Raw genomic sequence first — 26578 nt, 5'->3', positions numbered from 1 at the left:
ACCGTTGCTATTGTTGCTGTTATTTTTGCTGAAAGAATATAGCATTTTCAAAAGCCAAGGGTTCCAGAAAGAGAGGTCAAGTGAAAGAATAATATGCCATTATCTTCCAATGTCCTGCAATAAAAGCCACACAAAGGGCTCTGTGCTGACCTGGAGTACTCCTGGGCCCTCAGCTAATGCAAACTTTGGCATACAAATATATTTTATTTAATAAAATACGCAACAGATAAACCTATTGCAAATGTTAAAATTTGCATTAAGATGAATCCTAAGGGTATATGACATTTTCACGTGTATGCATTTTTCTTCAAGATATTTTCACATCAAACTTCTTGTCTTTTTGTCATTGTACGTATCTCCAGGTTTTTTGGTATTTTTTAAACTTCTGATGTTAAACCTTCCGAGAATTGATTTCATTCCTAGATAGCATACTTTTCCATGGAAAAGAGACCTAACTAATTAAAATGATGTTGATAATAATGTATTAAACTTAGGCTATTAGTGATTCTCAAATTTTAGAAGCATAAGATTTACTTGGGGTGCTATCTAGTAATAAAATTTACAGGGTCACCCCAGACATACTGAATCTAGAGTTATGGCTAGACTTACCAAGATGAATTCTCATGGACTCCTCCCATACCCACCCAGGGAATTCTGAACCAGGTGGTCTGTGAACTTCACTCTGAGAAACACTTGTAAAATGAAGCTTCTATAAGGAAGGGGAAGAGAAGCCACTGGAAGGACAGTGAGTAGCAGTGTATGGCCATAGTGGAGCACCATCAGATCTCTAGCTCAGCTGCACTCATAGACTGACGAAAGACATCCTCTATTCCAACTTCAAGGTCTGCCCTTGCTGGATCTAGCACACATGCACTTTATTACATTACTCAAACTGTATCATTTGCTCTTGCTTTGTCACTCAGGCTGAAATGCAGTGGCTCTATCAGAGCTCACTGTAGCCTCAAACTCCTAGGCTCAAGCTATCCTCCTGCCTCAGTCTCTAGAGTACCTGAGACCACAGGTGTGCACCACCATGACCAGCTCATTATTTTATTTTATTTTATTTTTTGTAGAGATGGGGGTCTTGCTATCTTGCCCAGGCTGGTTTGAACTACTAACCTCAAGCAATCCTCCCACCTTAGCATCCCAAAGCACTGGGATTACAAGTATGAGCCACTGTACCTGGCTGTGAATAGTATCATTTTAAAAAGTAATGGATCTACACTCAGCAGAGTCCAGGCTCAATGAAGTGAGATCCATAGGGAGAACATAAGTGAGTTATCTTCCCGTCTCTTACCTAGGATTTGCCTCTTGTATCCCCATTTTCTGTCCTAGAATACTCTTCTTTCCCAAAGGTATCCTCCTTCAGTGGAAACAAACCCTCCACTCCCCATACAGGAGTGAAATCTTACCCTAAGACCAGCAAGAACCCATACTAGAACACGGTAACTAAGGTACCATCCACACAGAGGCAGTCAGGCAGCGGTGAAGACTCAGCGCACAGCACGGAAAGGAAGCCCAATATCCTAGGAGACTCAAGTATTCACGGTATAAGGAGTAGAGGCATAAAGCCAGGGATACTTGAGAAAAGGACACACAGAGGAGTAACAGAATCCTGCCACCTCTCCCAACTCTTGTTTTTAGAGAGGCTGCGAGAACACGCCCACCATCCCCACACTGTGCTGCTTTATGTATTTATAGGGCAAATGAAGGAGGAGGGACAGGGCTGTGTGACAGAGAGAGCTTCCTGGTCAGGGAAGTAGTCTCTGACCAGCTCTCAGCCTAGGAGTTCACACAGCTGGCATCAACTGAAGTTTCTGTTGGGTCCTCTCATTCCACTAAGACCACACCACCAAAGAGGGTGAGAAGCAGGGAGGCACCAGGTCATTAGGAGGCAAGGGCTTATGACCTCTCCGATATGTGAAGGAGACCTTTCTCTCATGCTCTATCATGTTTTCTCAGTCTTGCTCTCTTAGCCCATTGGTCATCATTTACTTAATAAATATTGATTGAATAAAAATGAAATAGTGAGGCCAGGCACAGTGGCTGAGGCCTGTAATCCCATCTCTTTGGGAGGCCTGGGTGGGCAGATCACAAGGTCAGGAGTTCGAGACCAGCTTGGCCAACATGGTGAAACTCTGTCTCTACTAGAAATACAAAAATTAGCCAGGCATGGTGGCACACTCCTGTAATCCCAGCTACTTGGGAGGCTGAGGCAGGAGAATAGCTTGAACTCAGGAGGCGGAGGTTGCAGTGAGCCAAGATGACGCTGCTGCACTCCAACCTGGGTGACAGAGCAAGACTCCCTCTCGAAAAAAAAGAGAAAAAGAAAAGAAAATAGTGGAACTTGTTGATATCACTGTATCACTTCACATTTGAGGTTATGTCATAACAAAGAAAACACTGCATGAGCAGTGAATGGCTTGGCCATCGCTTTCATTTAGGAAATGGTCCCATGAGGAAGCTTCTTCTTTCATCTGTACCTCCTTGTCACTCTGCTTCATAAGATTCCCCTTAGTTTTGAGTTAGGACCATGTACATCTCATCTACACGCTGGCCAAATACACCTTGGTGGCATGGTCATGTCTTAGCTGTTTGGATTTGTCATTGCTCAGACAGAGAGTGGGCAATATGAAAATGCTGTTGTCGAATGAAGGCAGGAAACGTAAGCAACTGCTCCATGGCTTAAGAGAATGTGGAGATATAATAAGCGGGGTGACAGAGGAGGTGTTTTAAGGATTCTCTGTAAGTCCTATGGCATACAGCCAATGCTCTGTTACACCATTAAATGGATTTGCCTATTGAGAAAATTTGAGAAAGGATGCCTATCATTCAAAGCACAGCTTTCAAATCTATTTCAAATTGAATAAGATTATCGACTACCATATGTGAACACCCCATTTCTAACAGATGCAGTTACACACCATATAAATGAATTAAATAAAAAATTCTTAGGCAAATTATGCCTCATAAAAATTGGCCTTTTCAGCAGTGTCCAAGAAAGGAATAATTGTCAGCTGTATTCAGTAAATAAAATCCCTTAAAAATGTCTGGGAGACCCTCACAGATGGCAGTAACAGATAAAAAATAGAAAAACATCTCCAATAGTGGTCAAGTATCATCTATCCGTGGTCCATTAAAACCACCTCTGTCTTTGTTCAAAATAATTGAGATCATTTCATCCAACCTGCTTTTGCTCTTACCTTTTCTACAAAACATTTTTGGGATTATCTCTCCTCCCTACCTGCTTTTTAGATAAATAAATTTCCTCTTTGCACCACTTCATGCAACCCTGAACCTTCTTTCTTTGTGTTATCATTATGGCTCCTTCTCTTCATATATACCCTGATACTTCTTTTTTGGGCTGGAAACAATAAGCAAGCAGGCAAACAGTTATAATTTTGTGCTTGTCTTTAATGTCTCCCCATTGCTCCTCTCCATTTCTCTCCTTCCATTCTGTGACGACCTTCTAAAGCATGCCTGAAGTGCTCACTATGTGCAGACATTGTGTCAGGCTCCAGAGATACACAAAATAATAACACAGGGGCCCTTAGTTGAGTACCAGACTATCTGCAGAGGCAAAAAGAAATACCTTCAATATGTATTGCAATGATAACCAAAAGAGAGTCTAGTTAGCATTCCTACCTACATCAATTATTTCACCATCTATTCTGTTCTTTCAGGATGGATTCCTTCTTTTCATTTAGCTATTGCCCTTGTGGCTTCCTGAAAATGCACTTTTGAATATAATTAATGACACCTGTCTAGCAAAATCCAAAGCATTCTCTCATTATTCATTCTCCACAATCTCCAATATGATATGACTACAACAACATTCTAGAGTCTAGATTGATCACTATCTCCTTTAAGAAATACCCTATTCCCTTGGATTTTAGGATTCTGTCTTTGTTTGCTGGATATTTTCAGGGATTGCTTTCCCTCTCTAATTTATTTCTATTTCATTTTCTAATACTAGTTTGTTCTTTCTTCCAAAACTATACCTTCATCCCTCTATTCTCCTCTCTCTATTGGCAAGTACTTCCAAATTTCTCTATTTCACCATGGCATTGCCCTTCTGCCAGGCGGTCCTCCCCATTCATCTATGTTTAAAATCAAACCCATACACTCTCCCCTGCCCCTGTCACTCCTAAAGACTTCCCAATTAATTAGCCTAGGGCCAAAAATGTAGAACAAATTTTGGCTCTTATCTCCCCTTCAGTAAGTTGAAAAAGATTTTATTCTTTTTTTGTAATGCCTGCAACTTTTAGCTTCTTTCTGTTCCCATTACCACCTCCTCAATCCTGGACCCTCAAAGTACTATATTTTGTTTCATTTCCCTCGATATTATGATCACACCTAACCAATCTGTCTGGGTCCAGTTTTTCTCTGATTTAGTCAGCTTTTCACGAAGTTGCCATATTAATCTTTCTAAAATATCATTTAAGTGGGTAGGAGCCAGCCAGGTAGCTAGCTTCTGTCCTCCTTCCCACTCTCCCTTCCTTTCATCATGTTGTCTATACTTTTCCCAATATGAGTCTGTTCCATTATCTTATCATATTTCTTTCTTTCTTTTTTGAGATGGAGTCTCTCCATCACCCAGGCTGGTGTACAGTGGCACAATCTTGGCTCACTGCAACCTCCACCTCCCAGGTTCAAGTGATTCTCCTGCCTTAGCCTCCCGCATATCTGGAACTACAGGCATGAGCCACCACACCCTGCTAATTATTTTGTATTTTTAGTAGAGATGGGGTTTCACTATGTTGGTCAAGTTAGTCTCAAACTCCAGACCTCAAATGATCTGCCTGCCTCGGCCTCCCGAAGTGCTGGGATTACAGGCATGTGCCATCCCGCCCAGCCATCTTATATTTCTAACTGTACCTGAATATGAAACGCTTCATCACATCAGGGCTTCTTCATCCAACCTCCAATTATCAATGCCATTCTTGTGTCTTTGCCTTTGAAAATTAAAGCCTGAAATTCTTATCCCACCAATCTTAAACGTGAAATTCTTGTCCCACTAGTCTTCACAAATTTTTAATCAATGCTGAGCTTAAATATTACCTACTTCTTGTTAATTTCAGCTATATATCTTTCTTTTTCCACAACTCTCAAAATATTTAACTGCCCTATATATTTGACTGCCCAATATATACTTAACACATATTCCTGCGTACCTACAGAATGTCAGGCTTGGTAACACATCATTTAGCATAGGATATATATATCCATAATATTTTAATATAGAATATCAAGTTGTTTCTCCTACAGAAGTCTTATCTACCTCTTTTTTTTTTTTTTTTTGAGACAGAGTCTCACTCTGTCACCCAGGCTGGAGTGCAGTGGCACGATGTCTGTTCACTGCAACCTCCACCTCCTGGGTTCAAGTGATTCTCTTGCCTCAGCCTCCTCCCCAAGTAGCTGGGACTACACGTGCCCGCCACAACCCCTGGTTGTGATTCTTCTGCCCAGCCTGCTGCCACTAGACTTCTCTTTCACTGTGTTAGCCAGGATGGTTTCAATCTCCTAACCTTGTGATCTGCCCACCTTGGCCTCCCAATGTGCTGGGATTATAGGCGCAAACCACCACACCCGGCCCATACCTACCTACTTCTAAGTAAATAATAAGCTCGTAAACCTTGTATAATGACTGCCTGTTATCAGCTGCCAAATGTGAAACACTAAATAACTACCATGGATTGATAAGTAACCTAGGCGGGGCTGATAAGCAAGAAGGGGATTAGTCTGCTTCTTCTCAAATTGGCTGTAAAATGAAATCACCTGATGAGCTATAAACATCTTGAAGCCTGGGTCCAACTCCAGAGATTCTAATTTAATTGAAGAGGGGTGAGGCCTGGACATAAAGATTTCAAGATCTTCCCAGGTGATTCTAGTATTCACTAAAGTTTGAGAACCCCTCAATTAGTGCATAGTCAAAAAAAAGTTTTCAGTCTAGGAAAATCTTCGTGGTAAACACTGAAAACGTTCTGGAATTCCTTGATTTAAGCTTTCCTTGGCCCAGAGCTTCAATATGAAGAAATGATTGGAGTAACTCTTTTGCATTCCATTTTCAAGAAGCTTTTCTATGAATGGTTCACTAGCTGCACAACTATCCACTCAGTTTGCAGACACAATGTGCAGCTACCACCAACTGTAAGCCATACCGAGCTACTGAATCTTCTTCATGAAGACTATTAGATGCTGATTCAGCTCTCTAGCATCCTGCTTGGAAAGGCCGGGGCTTGCTCACTAATCAAAAGGTAGTACACATTGCTATAGGTAGTACACATTGATTTAATAAATTATAATTAATAAATCTACTCTGACAGCTATAAAACATTTAAAGTTTTTTAAATCCCCTGTGACTTCATTTAGTAAAATAATTCATTTAGGTAAACACAATAATTGTCTGTATTTGAAAAACGGAGAAACTGAAGCTAAAAGTGGTTAAGTGACTTAGCTTTTCAGCTAGTTATTTGTAAAAGTAAGATTAGAAGTTGGATATCTTAACCAAACTGCCAATGCTTTCCTGATTTCGCAAGACTCCTTCCTGAATATCACCTACCGTGTGCTAGAGGACCATGCCAAGTGCTTCAGGAGAAGAAAGAAATACATAAATCTCATTGTTCCTATTCTGATACAGTTTAAACTTACATTAGGAAGATAATATGCATATATCACATGAATTTAGTCATAATTAAACAGACACGAAGGCAGAAACACACACACCAAACTAGATATCCTATCTTTCCCAAAGTCTAAAACATCAGAGTTCTAAGTTTTGAATACAATATCTCTTTTAGACAATTTATTTTTGTTACTTCTTTTAAATATAAATGCTATCATAAGCCTACGGTATGTAAACACACCTGAGAGCAAAAACTTACGCATACTCCGAGAAAGACCCTATACGGCAGATGCATCTGAATGTGTTTGCTGAGCTAGGGAATCTGGGAGTGGTCCACCCAGAGATTCATTCCCTGTCTATGAGTAACATCTGAGCCCCCAGCCCAGCCCGTGGAACATGGGGTGTAGAGGGGATGGAGGCACCATTTTGGGTTGAATTAAGGTTGCCAGGTGAAAGTTGTTAGGTAAATGGTGCTACGTGAAAGTACTATATGAACTGCATGTCTTTCACAAATGGTTATGGTTCTTCTGCCAGCCTGCTGCCACTAGACTTCTCCCCCGTAGGTAAGCCCCCCAGTAAAACTCCATGTCTCATTTGCTGGCTCTGTGTCTCTTCTTTGGCCCCGTGATCCTGGCGTCATCCCCATCAGAGTCCATAGGGGTTCAGCACAACACCTACTCCAATATTTGTTTACAGATATAGGGGAATCTTCTACTGGAATATTCTAGAGTAAAAATATAGTCGCCACTCATACTGAAAACTTAGAGATCTGGCATGCAGCCAGGTTTAAATGAGAATATATATATATTTAATAATAAAGAAATTCAAATAACACTGTTTAGCCATATGAAATACAATAATAACATAGATAATTCTATAATCTTGACAGATTGGGTAATTATAATGAATGTTGTGAAACTTCAAAAGAAAAACAAAACAGTTCTATATTAAAAATCTGAAAATGGACATGTACAATATGAAAATTGGCATTTACTTATGCTGAAAACAAAAAGTGACAATACTTTTTAATAAAAACAAAAACAATGCAATAGTAAAACTAACAGATTTCATTCCCACAACATATCATTTAATAAATAAATCACGTATGGATGCTGGAGATAGTTTAAAAGAGGTTATTGTTTTCTAAATGTCAGTGTGTCCATAATTTCTGAATATCATCTTGCATATTGGAAAACAGATTTCTATGATAGAAGGAAAGATACTGTATTTTAAAGTTTCCATTAACTAAATATCTTGCCCCATTCCATATTCCTTCCCCACAAGCTCCTTTCTCTCTACCTCTCTCTGAAAATCAATGCAGGCTCTCATTGGTAAATAAAATTTGGGTAATGGGCAAACAGGAAAATCAGGTAAAGCCAGATAAGCTAAGGAGATTACATAATGACCAGCTGTGCTAGAGAATGGAAAGAATGGAGATAAGAGCTTCTGGGCATCAAATTCAAACAAGAGACTGAGGACCTTGCTGTCAGAGAGGAGGTGCACCACTCACACCTGAGAGGCATGTGCAGTGTATGGAAGAGATTGCAGAATGGAAAATAACAAAGCAAATTTTAAAGGCTTTTACCCATTTTTTGGGTTATTTTGCATACTATAGTAATGCTTCTTAGAATTTGACACTGTTCAGGAGAAGGAGCACATGGCATTTGAGCTTTACACAGGTTACACATAGACATCATTTCTGATACAGAATTGTTTTGTAGAAGAAATGGATAATATAAAAAGGAAACTTGAAATATCCCCTAGAAGAGCAAGCATTGTTAGCTGTCTTAAATTAGCATCTGTAGAAATTTGTTACTCTAATACTCCTAGGATAGTCTGGCCAAGAACTGTGTTGTTTATTGTATTCACAAGAACACGATTTCATGTAAGCTTCAAGAAAATGAAAACATTAGTTTCCACAGAATGTGTGAAAACTAACTTGTAATGACAAAAGAATTCTTAAGAGGTTTTGGAGAAACTAAAGGGAAAAATTTATTATCGTAAAAGACAAATGTTTTAAAAAGAGGCCTGGGGCCAATCAAACCACTCTCTACTATGAATACCTTTGCTATCTTCAGTGCAAAGATGGTTTCATGGATGTGTACATTTGTCAAAATTTATCATATTGTAAATTTTAAGTGCATACAGTTTATTATATGGCAGTCAACCTAAAAAACCCACAACAAAAGAAAAAATAAAACAACTATCCAGGCTATAGATGCATGAAAACAAACAAGAATTCAGAAGGAGTATCAGTTTTCAAATGCACCTGAAAACTTAGAAGATTTCTCATTGCCAAAACACATACACAAATATACTCTTCGCAATAGATAAAATGTGGCACATTTAACATTGCAAATTAAAGTAATAATTTAAGTTAGTATAATAGAAATGAAATTAGTTTTTAGGAGGAAGGAGAGGATGAGGAAGAACAGGGCAGAAGGGGAACAGTATTTGTTAGTGTGGAAGGAGGGTTGGTGTTTTCAGGTACTAAATATCCAGCTGTGAATTGATACAGTGGTAGGTTTGCAAGAAGAATTGGAAGAGACCATTCATTCACCTCTTAATTCAATAATTCAACAAATATTTAATGGGTACTAAGCATTGCAAATCAACGATTAGCAAAAGAGACATGGTCTGGTCTCTGCCTTTATTAATTTATAGTATGGCATGAAAGACAGTCACCTCACAAATACTTAATTATCCTGTGAAAAGTAACAAGGAAAGGACCCATTAAAAAGTATGACAGGAGTTTCAGATAAAGTTTCCCTGAGAAGGTATTCCTTGAGCTGGGAAGTGCAGAAGTGTGTGAAAGAGACAGCATATATAAAGGCGCTGGGGCACGAAAACATAGTGCTTTTGAATAACTGAGACAGGAAGTAGTCCATTAAACAGATATATAGGAGGTAAGATCTAGGAAACTCTACAATAGACTATATTTGGAAGGAAAGGGAAGTAACAAGAATGGCACTAAGATTTATGCAACGTGCAACTCAATAGGTATGCATTGCATTCTTCAAGGCAGAAAATGCAGGAGAGAGACCAAGCTTGGGAGTAGGTGTCTGTTCTGATTTCATGGTCCTTAGAACTTTCAACTACAGATGCTGCGTAGGACTACATCAAAATTTAAAAATTCTCTGTGTCAAAGGTCACAATAGAGTGAAAAGGCAACCCACAGAATGGGAGAAAATATTTGCCACTCACTGTCTGATAAGGTGCTAATATCCAGACTATATAAAGAACTCCTATAACTTAACAACAGCAACAAAACCAAACAACTTGATTCAGAAATGGGCAAAAGACTGGAAATATTTCTTCAAAAAAAATAGTCAAATGCCTAGGAAGCATATAAAAAGTTCCTCGACATAAGTAATCATTAGGAAAATATAAATCAAATCTACAATGAGATATCACCTCACACCAATTATGATGATACAATTCACAAAATAAAACCAGTGTTGGTGAGGATTTGGAGAAACTGGAACCACTGTGCACCGTTAGTAGGAGTGCACTACTAGGGAAATGGTGCAGCCACTATGGAAAACAGCATGCAGGCTCTGAAAAATTAAAAATATAATTATCATATGACCCAGGAATACCACCTCTGAGTCTATATCCAAAAGAACTGAAAGCAGGGTATTAAAGACATATCTTTAACTCTATGTTCATAGCAGCATTATTCCCAGGAGCCAAAAAGTGGAAGCAACCCAAACATCCGTGAATGGATGAATGTATAAACAAAATGTGGTATATACATACGATGGAATTCTGAAACATGCCACAACATGCATGTACCTTGAAGACATTATGCTAAGTGAAATAAGACAGTCAAAAAAAGACTAATATGTATGATTCCACTTATATGAGGTATTTAGAGCAGTCAAATTCATAGAAAAAGAAAGTAGAATGGTGATTGTCAGAGGCTTCAGGGAGGAGGATATGGGGAATAGTTTAATGGGTATAGAGTTTCAGTTTGCAAGATGAAATAGTTATGGAGATTGCTTGCTCAATGATATGAATATCGTTAACACTATTGAACTATATACTTACAAGTAGTTAAGATTTTTTTCTTTTTATCTTTTTTTTTTTTTTTTTTTTTTAGAGATGGAGTCTCACTCTGTCACCCAGGCTGGAGTGCAGCGGCACGAACTTGGCTCACTGCAACCTCTGCCTCCTGGGTTCTAGCAATTCTCCTGCCTCAGCCTCCTGTGTGGCTGGGACTGCTGGTGCATGCTGCCATGCCCAGCTAATTTTTTGTATTTTAGTAGAGACAGGGTTTCACCATGTTGCCTAGGCTGGTCTTGAACTCCTGAGCTCAAGCAATCCACCCCCCCTTGGTCTCTCAAAGTGCTAGGAATACAGGTGTGAGCCACCGCACCCGGCTGTAGTTAGAATTTTATGTTGTATATTTTAGACAGATGAAAATTTTAAAATGCTAAATCAACAGTATTATAGTTAGCTAGCTAGAGAGGTAGTTGATTTATTTAATGGGTGGCTAGCTTGCTACGTTTGTGAGGAAATCTATGAACTGAAAACATGAATTTGAGACTCGCAGAAAAATAAGAATAATTCTCTTATAATACTTTACATTCTTCTCCCCCTTCATCCATAGAAACCTGATTTTACAATGACTCTATAAACGTTAGGTCTTCCCATCCCATTCTCTCTAAAGCCTGAGTTTGACACAAAGTCTGTTTTCATTTACCAAGAAAAAACAACTTGAAGATTTGAAGTAACAGCAGACATGGAGTGTTTGTAGCTGTACCACACTGCAACAACGAAAATATCTCTATGTACCACGTCCAGCAAATATTAAAAATGACAAGTGTAGATAGAAAGGAAAAAACGTAAGACTTCCTCCTTGATATCCATCGATTCTAAAGAAAAAGCGATTGTTTGCATGTCAGCATAGATCCGCCTTGAACAATAACATCATTCTGCCTACCTTGTTTGCGCACATCCTCCACAGCAGCCACCAACTCTTCTTTGAGATCTTGACTCTCCTTAGCAATCTGTTCACCCTTTTCCAGGAAGTTCTGAGTGGCTTGCTCTACAGAGGCAGCTAGTACATGGGCTTTCTTTGACCTCCCTTTCTTTTTACCAGATGGGCCTTTGTTGCTTGTGTTGACAAGTGTAGTCACCTTAAATATAAAAGAAAAACTGTAAAACTTCTTTGCAAAACTGTCTAGAAATGTCATGTTATCTCATAATTTCTAAATCTCTGTGTTTATTAAATCATGGGATTTCATTATTAAATCATGAATGCACATCACTTAGCCTCCTCACATAGCCTTATCAAGGAAAGTGTGGAATTATGAGGATTAGCATACAAATAAACGGTTACCATTTATTTCCTGTAGAAAAACAAAAGCACATGAATAACCAGACATAGCATACTTGCTAGCAGCTCCAAGTTTCAAGTTCACTCACTTTTACAGACTGACAGGTACAGTGCTCCTTGGAGTACCCAGCCTCAGGCTGGCAAGGAAGCAAAGCAAATATGGAAGTACCTCTGAATATTGAGCTAGGAGAACCAACATCCAGTGCTGAGCCCTGTAAGTCAGGGCAGAGATGAATAAGCAATTGATAAATAATGAGTAGCCAACACCCAGTACTTATGTGTTATTTTCCAAGGACTTTCAAAGACCTTTGCTATTTAGAATTTTATCTTACATAAATAAAATGGTAAATTTCTGCCAGGCGTGGTGGCTCACGCCTGTAATCCCAGCACTTTGGGAGGCTGAGGCAGGCGGATCACCTGAGTTCAGGAGTTTGAGACCAGCCTGGCCAACATGGTGAATCCTCATCTATACTAAAAATACAAAAATTAGCCCCGCCTGGTGGCAGGTGCCTACAATCGCAGCTACTCGGGAGGCCGAGGCAGGAGAATCGCTTGAACTCAGGAGGCAGAGGTTGCAGTGAATCTAGATTGCACCATTGTACTCCAGCCTGGGTGACAAGAGCAAGACTTCATCCCCCAAAAAATAAAATAAAATAAATAAAATGGTAAATTTTATGTGAGGGGAATAAATGATTCACACTCAATGTTTAGTTAACCAGCTAAAGTTTCTAGAATCATAATTAGATTTAATCTATTATCACTCTTTTTCTAAGTATCATAATTTGGACACATATCTCAACTGCCAAACTTCTTTTAACACTATATCTGGAGGTATTTAATTTGCTAAAAAGGCTATTAATATCTTTTGAGCAACCTGTTATCTCTTATAAACTTCTGAACCTTTATTTTCTACCAGTAAGAAGTTTGGAGGGGAAATGAATGCAACTGTTCCATATTCTGTTCAACAAAAGTTGCCAGTCATGTTTAATGCTGTATTTTTTTTTTTTATCAGCTTCACAAGAATGTAAGTTCTGTGGTTATTTTCGTTGATATTTATCCTGGTTAGCAGACTAAAGATGTTGGAGGTTATTAAGAAAGCCAGTCTACAAAAAAGTTCCAAATGCAGTTAGCTTCTGATGTTTACTCCAAATCCCAGAGCAATCAAAGCGATGACTCAAAGTCACAATTAATATCCGGTCAGTTTATAGAGAAAGAGATAACACTGAAAGAAAAAAAGGATTGAATAAATGTAAACTAAGATGATGTGTATAGATAGAACCAATACTTAAGAGGTGATTAGTGCAGGGTTAGGAGCTGTTTTATTCGGCTCTCTTTTGATTGCTAAAAAATTAGGTACAGTGAATTTAAGAAAGATTCTATAAGGCCATTTAAGTAAAAACACTAGCCAAAAAATGGCAAAATCATTAAATATAAGAATATCAGATAATAGTGGTTTAGCTGTAAAATGTGTATGCAATGAGGAACACATTGTAATCTTTTCAGTGCCACCCATGTGAGACAACTATTAAAAAAAAAAAAAAGACAGCTTGTCACAAAGATTGCTTTTCTGAGGTGCAGAAGTGTTCTCCTTAATGAGGATTTACTCTACCACATGAACACGCTACTCTTCCAAGAACCTCAACCCCCCAGAACAGCCAATACCTGGAAACAAGCACGTAAGTCCCCTAAGCAAACACAGCAACCATCTCTACCCATCTGCATTTAGGCCAGGCACCTTTTATCAGAGGAACATACTCCCTATTCTCACAGAGATGTGATTTATTCTCACTTTATACATAATTCTAAGATGTTTCATAATCTATTTTTTTAGACTACACAAATTAAAAAAATAGGGTGTAGAGGAGCTATTAATTTTAGATAAATTGACATTTCAAAGAAGTAGAAGCTGGTAGTGACTCTACCAAAATTGCTACACGACTATAACGTGGGTTCATTTTCTGGAGGGGCCGACACATTTCTAGCCTTCTATATGTCATGGTGCGTTACTGCATTAGGCACAGTTTCGGTGATGCAAATAATAGCAAGCCAGTAGAAAATGTCAGTTTTGTGTGTGGCGGGGGAAACATGGAATATTACCAGGAAGTTCCTAAGAAAAATGTGACTACTTTCAGAAGAAGCAAATCAATCCTCATTTAGTAAAAGCTCTCATGTACTCATGGGTGGAAGAGCACAAAGAGAAGAAAAGAGAAAAGAGACAAATAGAAAGAAAGGGATGGGCTTCCATAAAGGCTCACGTCTTAATCAGCTTGGCATAAACAATTGTCAGTGCTTTTCACTGCAATTCAGTGTTTTATTGGAGGAAAAATTAATAAATTAGATAAGAAAAATAAAGAAGATACATAAGTATTAGAAAAGTAAACATTAAATTACATCTTAACTTATAGAGAATACGATTTTTAAGAAAATAGAAAAGAATTAAAAGACAAACAAGTCCAACTACTACAAGAGCAAAGAGCAAGGTGGCTAAATACAACATAAACAATAAAAACCTAATGGAAGAGCAGTAACAAAGGAGAAATGTAGTTTGAAATATGCCATTCACAATAAGCATACATTTATATGACCAGAAATAAACATAACATAACATGTAGAATGTTGCATGGGGGAAAATGATAACATTTTAGTTAAAAACATAAAAGAAGACCTACATAATAGAGAGACATCCCGCACTCTTGGATGGGAAGACTCAAGATTGAAAAGATGTCATTTCTGCCCAGTTTATTCTACAATTAGCATTCTAGATATTTACATAGTAAATAAGCAAGAAAGCCTCTCACTCTGATCAGTTCTCTTTTTACTGTAAACTTAAAATATCCTCTCATTCAGTTCGGTTCTCTTTTTACCGTAAACTTAACAAACTTTTCAGTAAATGAGAGACAGATTATTTAAGATTAGCATATGCAGGACTCTTGCTGCCCACTTCTGGCCAATATATCAAATTTTTAAATGGAAGTAGCAAAAGTAGTTTAGATCCATTAGTAGGTGAAAAAGTTGGGTCTATCTTTTTAAACTAACCACTCTGGGAATTCTCAGCCTAGCCCTTGCTATGCAAATTCACTAATTTAGTCCCACTCTCTTACCTTCCTCCTGAGTTGCCATGCCCGTTCTCTTGCCACCCTATGACAATGCATGCTGAGTTGCCATGCCCGTTCTCTTGCCACCCTATGACAATGCATGCTCCTGAGTTGCCGTGCCCGTTCTCTTGCCACCCTATGACAATGCATGCTCCTGAGTTGCCGTGCCCGTTTTCTTGCCACTCTATGACAATGCATGCCACTCTATACTACTGCACATTTTCCTTTTATCCCACCTGAAGTGTCATTTTCTCCCATCATGTTATAGGCTTTTATTCTTCTTGAGCTGTGCCTATGTTTACACCTAAAATTCTGAAAGTTCATATTCATCTACTTCGGTTCTATCTTGTTATTTTACAGGTAGGGAAACCCAGCTTAGAGAAGTTACCATAAGTAAAAAAAAAAAAATAACTTCTTCAAATTCACATGGCTCTAGAGAGAAAAAAGGCTAAATTGTTCTTGTGCTCTATGATGTATCTTTGGAACTTGAGAACTCACCAGTCTCCTCTTGTTTTTCCTTCTAACAACGAGAGGCTGCTAGAAGACAAAATAATCTTAAAATGTATTTATTCTCTACATTCGTCACACTACATTTTTTTGTGTCCTATTGGTTGTCTTTTCATTCAAAGACATTATTTATATATATGAGTGTATATTTATAAATGTTAGTGAAATGTTAACTATTTTATCCTATATTCCTGCAATGCCCTGTAATATCTGATGTATTCAAGAGTCTCGTCTAGAAAATGCGTATTAGGGCTTTTTGTGTCAGCTGAAAGCAAAAGAAGGACAAAAGTATTTCAAAAATCTTATCACTAACCAAATAGTAGATCTTAGGGTTCCTACGTAACAATGCTCTTCTATGGGTAAATCAAAGAATAATAAGAAAATTTGTTGCCTAAAAAAGAAAAAGATTATGTCCTTTGCAGGATCATAGATGGAGCTGGAGGACATTATCCTTAGCAAACCAATTCAAGAACAGAAAATCGAATACTGCATGTTCTCACTTACAAGTGGGAGCTAAATGATGAGAACACATGGACACATAGATGGGGACAACACACACTGGGGCCTATCAGAGAGTGGAGGTTGGGAGGAGTGAAACCATCAGGAAAAATAATTAATGAGCATTAGGTTTAATACCTGGGTGACAAAATAATCTGTACCACAAACCCCCTTGACACAAGTTTACCTATATAACAAACCTGCACATGTACCTCTGAACTTAAAATAAAAATGAAATTAAAAAAAGAAATTTATTGCTCAGTCATGAAGAACCAAGATAGACTAAAGATCAGGAATCAAAGATTTTTAGTGAAGAAAACGACTATCTAGTCCCATGGATCCACCTACCACCTCTCAAGTCAGTTGGGGAGTATCAGAATTATGAATTCTAATGAATAGTGCAGTCAGCTTCTGCATAACTGGATGCCTTAGAGAAGTCAGAGCAGCAGGAACACATTTTGATCTAAAGGTGGCAGCCACAAGGTGGCCCAATTGCTGGCATTGCAGGTATCTGTGCGTAAGTTTGACATCCAGACTGACATTAGGTCTTCATAGATGGTACTCATAGACTTTTTAAGTATCTAATGCAGCTTGTTGGCAGTCCTGTAAGAAATGGCTTATTCTGGACTTCACCACTACACAATATATCCACATAACAAAACTGCACTTGTACCCCCTAAACCTGTATTTTTAAAAAGGCAAATGTCAGCATGCTTTCTGAAACATTCATCATAAGCTGTTTTCTTTCAGTGAATGAAAGAGCTTGACAGAAAAAAACTTTTGTAAGCAGACATCGAGAATATGTTACTAGAACATGGGCCCTATGAGGACAAGTAGAGGAATCCAGAAATAAAAGGCAAATGTAAGCATACTTTCTTTAAGATACATCATAAGCTGTTTTCTTTCAGTGGATGGAAGAGTTTGACAGAGAAACCCCTTTGTAAGCAAACACTGAGAATATGTTATTAAAACATGTTTCTGTCTCAAAACAAATGTTTCATTCTATGGAAATCCTTGGTTGAGTGTTAGGCCTCCCTCTGGCCCAACCAGGGATTCTCTCTAATTCCCACTCTCAACTTTCACTCAAGGCAGGGATCACTCAAGATCCACACATTCTTCTTTCCTATCCATTTGTAAGCAGTAGGGGAAAAAAAGAAAAAAAAAAAAAGCAAAGTCCCTGCAACTGGTAGTAATAGCATGAATATTGACACATGTAAAGATGGAGTTGATGTTTTCCAAGGCAGTAAAGAAATCAGTTTTACTTGAGAATAAGGCTAACCTATAAATTATTTGGAAAGCAAGGTTAGATAGATGTAATGGAACAAAACTTTGCAAGGCTTTGAAAGCCAAGTTAAGAAATTCAGATTTTATTAGTCACTGCCAATTTTTTAAAAAAGAAAAGCATAGGTTCAAAATGTCCGTTTCTCTTTCCATTCATTTCTCAGTCCAGTGAAATTTGCTTTAATCCTCTCACCTCCTGTAGCAGAGTCCTCTTGTTAGTTAACAGGTTGCTAAAATCGAATCATTTTTATCTTATAATACCATTCTACCACATTTAGTGCCGTTGACTCAATTCCACTTCCTCCTGGAAATATCTCCTGGTTAATTTTCTTAGCAATAATCATTTCCTTCTCCAAACTCATATAGCTTTAAAAGGATCATATACTACCTGCCACCAAACTCACTTATTTCTGTGCCCATCTTTATCTCTATCCCTCCTACAACAGGAAAAGCCTGCTACTACCATCACCCCTTTAACTAATTTCCTAATCACATCCTCCAGAACTGTTGCATTAGCTGTGCCAACTTCCTGTTAAATCTTCAAAATCCTCCTCTCTGCAGACTTCCTAACCACAACCTATAAGAATACTCAACTTTGCTCTAGCCCTACCCCAAATATTTCCTCAATCTTTCTGCCTCTCCTTAAAGAGAAGAAATTCTGCAGGTCACAGGTAAGAGTGTAAGTGTTCTAGGGTCCTTGAACCTTAATCTAATAATGGTCCCAGGAACCCTGGTCAGTGGAAAACTCAGAAATAGCCAGATAATAGGCACCATTGTTTTCAGATGTGTTAATGGTGTGATCTGAGTATAAAACTGAGACCCAGGCTGGTAGAGACTGCTCATGACCTAAAGTCACAAAAGTAGACACACCACTCCTGCACAATGGCAGTAGTGCAGTGGCCAAGACCATTTCATTCATTTCTCATTCTTGCAATGTTTTGTACTTTAAGACAATTTGTCAACTTGACTGTGTCTCTTCTACTTGATCAGTACTCTACTTTTAGGCTCTAAAAGCTCAACAGGCATGAAATACTTCTTTCTCCAAAATAATAGGCAATAGTCAGGGCATCAAGGCACTTTGTCTTGGAAACTCCATTACACTGATTTTGAAATGTGAGAAGGACCTGAGACATGTGACAGAGCAACTCTGTTGCTTCCTGAAACCAGCAACAGTGTAGTATGTCTAAGCCTTACCCATGGGGCAGCCAACTGAAAAACTTTAGCACACTGATACTCCAAGTGAGCTATGGAGAGCATCACTGTTATCTAGGCTTGTTAGAAATGTAGAATTTCAGGCCCCATCCCAGACCTACTAATAGTTGATTCATGTGCACATTAAAATATAAGAAATGCTCAAATTTGGCACAATTATTTTCCAACTGTATCATCCCTAACATTCCCCTAGATTTCTGTAAGAAGGCAAATTTCCGGACCCTACCCACAGAGCTTCTGATCAGGTAAGTCTGGGCTTACGCGTTTTGCATTCGTTGCATACAATTAAGATTTGTATGGATTATAAACTTTACTTTCAGAAACATTTATCTAGGAGTCTAGCTGAAGCGAAAAAAAGTGAAAGACAAAGCAGTGACTTTTTTTTTTTTTTTTTTTTTTGAGACGGAGTCTCACTCCGTTGCCCAGGCTGGAGAGTGGTGGCACAATCTTGGCTCACTGCAACCTCTGTCTCCTGAGTTCAAGCTATTCTCCTGCCTCAGCCTCCCAAGTAGCTGGGATTACAGGCACCCGCCACCAAGCCCAGCTAATTTTTTGTATTTTTAGTAGAGATGGGGTTTCGCCATGTTGGCCAGGCTGGTCTCGAACTCCTGACCTCAGGTGATCCGCCTGCCTCTGCCTCCCAAAGTGCTGGGATTACTGGCATGAGCCACCGCACCAGGCAGCAGTGACTTTTAACAGGTAAACCCTTCCTCTCATTTTAGGTGCCATGATACATCATGATTCCTTACAAACAGCTTGGTGAATCAATTCACTGTCTTTTGGTGGGAAAGCATCTCCTCTATTATGGAGGCACAAGGAACTTGGAAAAGTGAGAGTATACATATATAAACATGGCGAAATTGTTGAGCTTTCCAGAAAAACACCAGTAAAGGAGAACCAAGATAATTTGGGCATTGTTTTGCTAGATGCCTAAAGACTTGTGCACTTTGCAGATATGAGTACTAAGCTTTTGGGAATTCTGCTGTGTTGCTCTAAAGTAGTTCAATCTTCATGATTACTCAGTTAACACAAGAGAAGGCTTCAACTGCTGCCACAACCTAAAAAAATTAAAATTTAAAACAAGTAAAAATTAAAATAGAAATTCCAAAGCAAGACATTTTTGCGGTGAATGTTTGAAGACAAAAATTACAAAAAACACTCTATTCCAGGAGCAACTGAAGATAAATGAAAAATTCCTGAAAGAGGAAAACTAGTGTAACTAACTTGAAATATGAAGAAGCTAAGTCTTCAAATAGTAATATATTTGATAATACCAAGCTTCTAAGGAGAAATCTTAAATCAGGTTTTAATGACCAGTTAAAAATTAAACTGCCAAGTAATACATCAAAATGTTGTTTTTCTTAAATTATTCTTCCTTGAACCACCTGATTTATTCCTTTAACAATGATAGAGTAAGTGCAAATATGGCTTGTGCCTTTTCCTCATAAAATATCTAAAAAGATATATGCTTACCTTCTGGTATACTCTATTAGAAGTTATTTCCTAGAGCAGAATACTTGTGAGATTTAAAGATATATGTATGTTGTATGTTGTACACATCAGAGAGAAAGGCAGACCAACAAAGTTATACAAATTCTGATGCAAAAGGAGGTGATAATACAAACTTATTTCAGCTTCACTAATAACTAAGATAAAACTTTCACAGAAACTACTACAATAGAAACTACTATAATAAGATCTCTTGTTGAACGGATCGTTTCTCTCAAGCACAACTTCACACCTTAATTTAGATTAAAAAAGAAGTAAATCATAAGAACCACAGTTATTGATGCTTCCACAGCTTCAAAAGTCAGAAACAATGATGTTTTAATGATGCATTAATAATTTATGGAGGAAAAAACCCCAGAGAATTAGTCTGTCTCTTTGTCTTTGAAATTTCCTTCCCATTATCTGATAGCAACTGCATAGAATTCAGATGCATGCCCACTGATACCGAGACCTGGAAGACAAGCTTTCTGAAACCTTGAAGATATGGTCTTACGATTTAATTATCGAAGATAGGACTGAACTGGCACTAATTAATTATTGCTATAAAGAAAGCCTATAATTAACGTATTATACTTATTAATTATTGTAGATGTACCCTCGACTTTTAAGTACGGCCAGTTGCTGTGGTATACATTTCCTGAAGAATATAATAGCAAGTAGAATTCAGAAATAACTCCCCAAATAAATATCTATGATTGGGTGAGATATTTTTATGGCCAACATGAATAGCCAGTCATACGTATATTAAAATTTCTCTAGGCTAAAGTTTCTGTGGCTGCAAATTATGGAGTAGGGCATTTGGGAACTGGATCATCCTATCACGTTGTAGGCGAGATGTGATTTGAACTCATTTCCTAGGAAGTGTTTCAGTAGTGTCTACGAGCCAAGATGAAGTACAGCAGCCTTGTCTTTATGCACCTGTTCTTCAGAAGAAACTCAATTTTCCCTAGAGAATATCAACTAATATTTTTTCCAGTCTCTATTAGGGCATGATGTTTCATATTTAAATAGCAGCATAGATAAGCTCCATTCTCTGTAACCTCCAGAGAATATGGTCTAGATCACTGCCATCCAAAAGCTTACATGAGAGAAACATTCAGTTTGCTTAAGGATGTTCAGTCCATCTCTCTCTCACCACCTAGTACAAATCACCAACCATTCTACATTTAAGTAGATAAGCCAGGAGAGAAGAAGTATTATACTGGACACTGGTAGAAGTGTTTCTACTGACTTATTGTGATACCACTCACCTCAATGGGAGGATACTACTGCACAAAGTCATAGGATGCTCACTGTGTATTCTCTAAGGTTATTGATGAGATATTATTGTTGCTCACATTACATAAATTTTTGTTCATTTCAGTACCAAGGATATTGATACTTCTTCTTAAAAACTGGTTTGATTTTATTTTATGATTTTAAGCTGAGTAATAAATTAAGATTTCCTTTTCTTTTTTGTACTGACTTCAAAACAGTTTCACCCAAATTTATGGTCCCTTCAGGAAGGCATATGATGTAATGATGATTATTACCAAATTAGTCTCAATCCTGGCTCCTTATTTGTTCTTACATTCATCTTGCTTTCTTAAAAAGCATTTTCCTTTAAGATGTTTTAATCTTTCTGCACTTTATATACCCTTGAAGTTTCCTGAAACCTTTGCTGGAAGACAGTAGAATATTTTGTATTTCATTAATTCTAAGGTATACATTTTTACCACAGTTTAACATATACAAAATAAGAATGAGTCTTACAGTTTATGTCATTTTAAAGAAATATTTTATATTTCATTAATTTTTTTCTCAGAGTATCTAAAATACATATCTCACAGTTGATGGCATCTTTGATTTGACAAAACACAATAAACCAAGCAATGAAAAGAAACAAACTTGTTTAAAGGATCTATTGCCAATCTAGGTTATCCTAAAATCTATACAACTTTCAATGTCTACACTTACAGCCGATGAAAAGTGACGCTCAAAATTAAGACACTAAAATAATGCCAGATATTCACTGAAGAAGCAATTGCTTAGAACCAGGTATTTTAAATGGGTAAGAAGGCATTCCTCTTTTTCAAATTCCAAAATATTTTAAGGATCAGTGACCATCTCAGGAAAACTGTTTGGAATGTCCCTAGAGATTAAAAATTCAATTCCATTGATGAGTCACTATTTTGCATTTACTAAGGTTAAAACAAAATGAAACAAAGTAAAGCTAGACTCTTCCAAGAAAGAGTAGAAACAAATCTGAAAGCACAATAGACATAAAATATTTTCCATTCAATAGTATGTTAGGCAAAGGATTCTGTTTACCCAAATTCCCATTCTCCCAACATTCATCATCTTTTTATTGCACTCTTTGATTGATATGAACACGAGGTTTGATATTTTCTTTCTTTAAGGTTAGTGGACTCCAGCACAGGGTGCACACACTCTATAGGGAGTAGTAGATGGTGAGATGCAGGAAAAATATGAGGACTCTGTATTGATTTTCGTCTAAAAATATAAAACAATGTATCCAGACTACTGTTTCATATAAGGACTTACACATGTACCACCACCCATCCCTACGTTAGATGGTCACATGTTACATATGATAAATGGGGTATCTTGAGGGAAGGGTAAGTGCCCACAAATTCAGGAATTGCAGGGATGAACTTACACTTTAATGTGTGCCTGGTAAGTGGGTTTAAGTCTTAAATTTTCTAGTTTTCACACAAACTTGCACACACACACACACCCCTATGCACAGAATGGAACAGACTTTAAAAGACTATAAACTGGAGATTGAAGATAGTACTAAAAATACAAGCATAAGTAAACTATAAGAAAACACATAGCTGACACTGCCTTTATTCATAATACAAGCTCTTTGTCAACTAGGTATGAGGCTGAGAAAACATATAGTCTCATCAGAACTGAGAAGTTAAAATACGTATTTACACCTGTTATTGCTGACAATGAATCTCATCCCAGTGTCCTTAAGATATTAGTTCATGATGGTTTAAAGCAATTATGACTTGCAAATCTTTAAAAAGAAAAAACACCAGCAAATGTACCCATTTGAGATATATTTGTTGATTTTCATTCTTAGCAAAAAGCAAATTTATTATATTTGTAATTGTTAGTGGAGAAGACTGCTGGGTGCCACCAACCAACTCGCTTCTTTTTCCTGTGGACACAGCGTGAGACTATATTTTTCACTCTCGTTTGAAGTTGATGTGGTCAACTGACAAATTCTAGCCAATGAAATGTGAGCATCAATGAGTGCTGTGTGTTCTTCTCAATCTGGCTCATTAAAATAATCCTCCATGTTTTTTTTGTTTTTTCTTTTTTCTTTTTTGTTTTTCTCCAAACTGGCAAATGTGGAAGCCAGGTGTTGAAGATGAAGAAGCCACAGGTTGAAAGGAGCCTAACTTCCTGAAGTTTCCCTTGGAGGAGAGTGACCTATGGATCAGAAAGACCCATTTAGATATTATGTAGTAAGAAGAAAACTTCTGTTAAGTCTCTGAGATTTTAAAGATCTTCTATTACAGCAGCTAATATTAACTGTATCATTGTATACAGTTAACAAATAGAATGTTGTTTTTAAAAGTTTATGCTATTCTCTTAAAAGTCTACTTTTATCTATATTGTATAATGTATATAATACATTATTAGTTCAGGAATGTATGTTCATTTAGAAAAAAAATAACACATACATTCTCTATTTGTATGCACACAAAGACATATACAAACTTTTTGTTGTTTTACTGTTTTACGTTATTATGAAAATATTTCTATTATAACATTTGGCAGATAAAGCTTTGCATGCCAGTCTCGTGCTTTTTAGGTGGCTTTCACACACTTTTTTCTATGAATTGCTAGGAACAAATTCCCATTTTTTACATGAAAAAATTTTAAATCGTCAAGTCCTCGTTCTTATACAGTTCTAGAAATCCATTATCTTCACTTTTCAATGACCTGGGAATAACTCAATTGCCACTTGTTGGCATCTCTCAGAGCAGAAAACAAATAACATAGAGACAAATATCACAAATCTGAAGTTTTTCACGTCAGATTGCAAACTTTTTCTTATGGTAAAAACCCAACTACTGACTCTAAAAAGAATTATTGAGAATGAAATTTCAAACAGTCAGCTAATGGCTTTAGTAAATTATGACACTAGTATAGACATTTTAAATAAGCTTACAAATACAGGTAGATATAGTCAGTACGTATATAGTCCAATGTATTTATAAATTTTTTTAATGTTACTTGCAGACTTTACAAGCTTTTACTCTTTTTAATATCATTTTAGGAGAAAATGAGTGATTTCTGCTAACTAAGAAACTCTGTCTGAATATTTATTTTTGCTCTTAAAGAGACAAACTGCATTTGATGGTAAAAAAAAAAAAAAACAAAAATAAAGTTGCAGAATAAATATTTTTCTGCCACTTTCTCAACTTGAGAGCATATTAAGGGCTATTGCCAAATGCTTTAAAGATATCTCAAATGTCTGATCATCTCTCTCAATACTTCCAGCCCAAATGCACCTCACAGACAACTAGCCAGATTTTCCACTCACTAAAATCCTTACCAAGCCTCCACTAGCAATGAATTTTCTATTTCTATCCACTCACATGCATCTCAATGTATCATTTTCTTCTGTATGAAAATGATAAGCAAAACCCAACGTGTAAGTGAACTCACATCTCTCTAGCACAAATAGTTCTGGTGGGTAGCCACAAGCTATCACATCTCCTTTTGTCTTTTATACCTGTATGGATTTTGCAGAGGGATTATCAATCAGTTTTAATTCAGGATACAGAAAAACACATTAGTCAGTTTCAGAAATGAGAAAAAGGTTTTCAGAAAACAGATATCAACCAAATTTGGCAAAACTGTAGACGACTTGAGAATACAGGGCTCCCTGAGACCACACTTCAATAAGCAAGTCTAAATCATCAATGAAAAATCATCAAAATCATCGTTGAAACACAGGAAATTCAAGTACTTTATCACCATGCCCTGTCTATTCTTATTTCATTGGCTGAAGCTAGTATTTGTTCCTACTAAGTATAGTGGGTAAAGGCAACATTCAAAAGTAACACATTTTGAAACAAAGAAAATTTCTAGTAACGTAAACAAACAAACAAACCCATATTTTGATATGGGAAATTATAGCTTAAGTGACACTGACCTTAAAAAGTAACAGTGTTTGATATTAATTTCTTTATTCTTCTTTGATATTAGTTTCCTTGATATTAATTTCTTTTAAATTTCTTGAAAGAAATATCCAAGCAGGAAAGTATGGATACAAACCTCATTGCGTCAAATAAAAATGATTTATTCATTTTTCTCATTTTTTTGTAGTAACCACTAAATTTAATTTAATTTATTTATTTTTTGGTCTCTCTTTGTCTCTCTCTCTGTAGCATGAAAGGAATTCTAGCCTATATTTGTGTCCTGTGTATGTATGCATGTGAGTACACTCTACCTTGAGTTTCATGGTTTTGTCATATGACAGATATTTTTTAAAATACTTTATCAAATCATGGTAACTATGATATACTGAAAATGTAAATTTCAAGCTACCTTTTAGAAATAATGAAAAGGAGCTTTAGATTCTTAATAAGCTCAAAAATTAATAGCTGGAATTAATCCTAAAATGAAAAATATAAATAATCCATTAGCATTTCTTGGAATAAAACCAACAATACTAGTCTCCTATAAAGAAAATTATACTTGAAAGCCACAGGGAGATAAGTTTAACACAAGCCTACTAAGCTCTAAGAAAAAAAATCTCTCCACTAGCATATATAAAAACAGTTTTTTCCAAAAATTAGAAGCAGAAAAATCTCAACAAAATCTCATCCTTCTATTGTTCATTAGTTTCTACTCTAGAATTAAAATAAACTATGATTAATAATGCCACCTTGCTCTTTGCTTAATAGAACGTTAAATACTAAGTGTTCTCCAGGTATGCTCAGCTCATTACACATATAGCACATGTTTGTGAGAACAAGGAAATAAAAGTATTATCCCGATTACTCAGATAAGAAAATCAAAGCTTTGAGCAATTTGCCTGCCAGAAGTCAAAAAACCTATCAAAGAATAATAATTCAGGTTTTAATTTGTCCGACACTTGTAGTTTATTACCCTAAGATAATGATCAGCACATATTTGTCTCATTTTACATATAATACAAATTTTTAAAACTAAAATCAATTGGTTTTATGGCAAGACAACTGATGTGGCTGCATAATTTTATTATAGCATGCATGACATACTCCATTATAAAACATTCCCTTGTTTTTTGAAGAAACAATTACATCATACACTGACATTTTCTGATTTTGATGTGTAAGTGTACATTATTATTCTTTCATTAAATTACAAACTGCTGGTAAAATGCCAGTGACATGAAAAAAGGCCACACTGATATTTTACTGTAGGGTCATCTTCATGGATAGAATAGCCAGCCTTCCACTTGAATGCACTGCCATATTGTCAAGCTGCATTCCTTAAGCA

The 26578-nt window shown here is 36.9% G+C and overlaps 1 protein-coding gene across 10 annotated transcripts in view; it reads right to left on the bottom strand.

The window, feature by feature from the left end:
- CTNNA2 (catenin alpha 2) overlaps nt 1-26578 on the bottom strand; it is a 1423217-nt gene that overhangs the window by 892382 nt on the left and 504257 nt on the right. For 9 of the 10 annotated variants that reach the window (XR_010115398.1, XM_063616606.1, XM_063616605.1 and 6 more), the window contains one exon: nt 11571-11766. Coding sequence is in view for 9 of the 10 variants with exons in the window: in XM_063616606.1 (XP_063472676.1) it covers nt 11571-11766 (196 nt within the window). In the remaining variant the exon portion in view is untranslated. Of the gene's footprint in view, nt 1-11570; nt 11767-26578 lie in introns of those variants that run through there. The other variant, XM_063616608.1, reaches the window with a different exon arrangement.

Source organism: Symphalangus syndactylus, chromosome 14 (genome assembly GCF_028878055.3).
Source record: "Symphalangus syndactylus isolate Jambi chromosome 14, NHGRI_mSymSyn1-v2.1_pri, whole genome shotgun sequence".
NCBI lineage: Eukaryota > Metazoa > Chordata > Mammalia > Primates > Hylobatidae > Symphalangus > Symphalangus syndactylus.
Note: the sequence above shows the minus strand (reverse complement) of the source record. Positions and strands in the feature narration are given on the sequence as shown.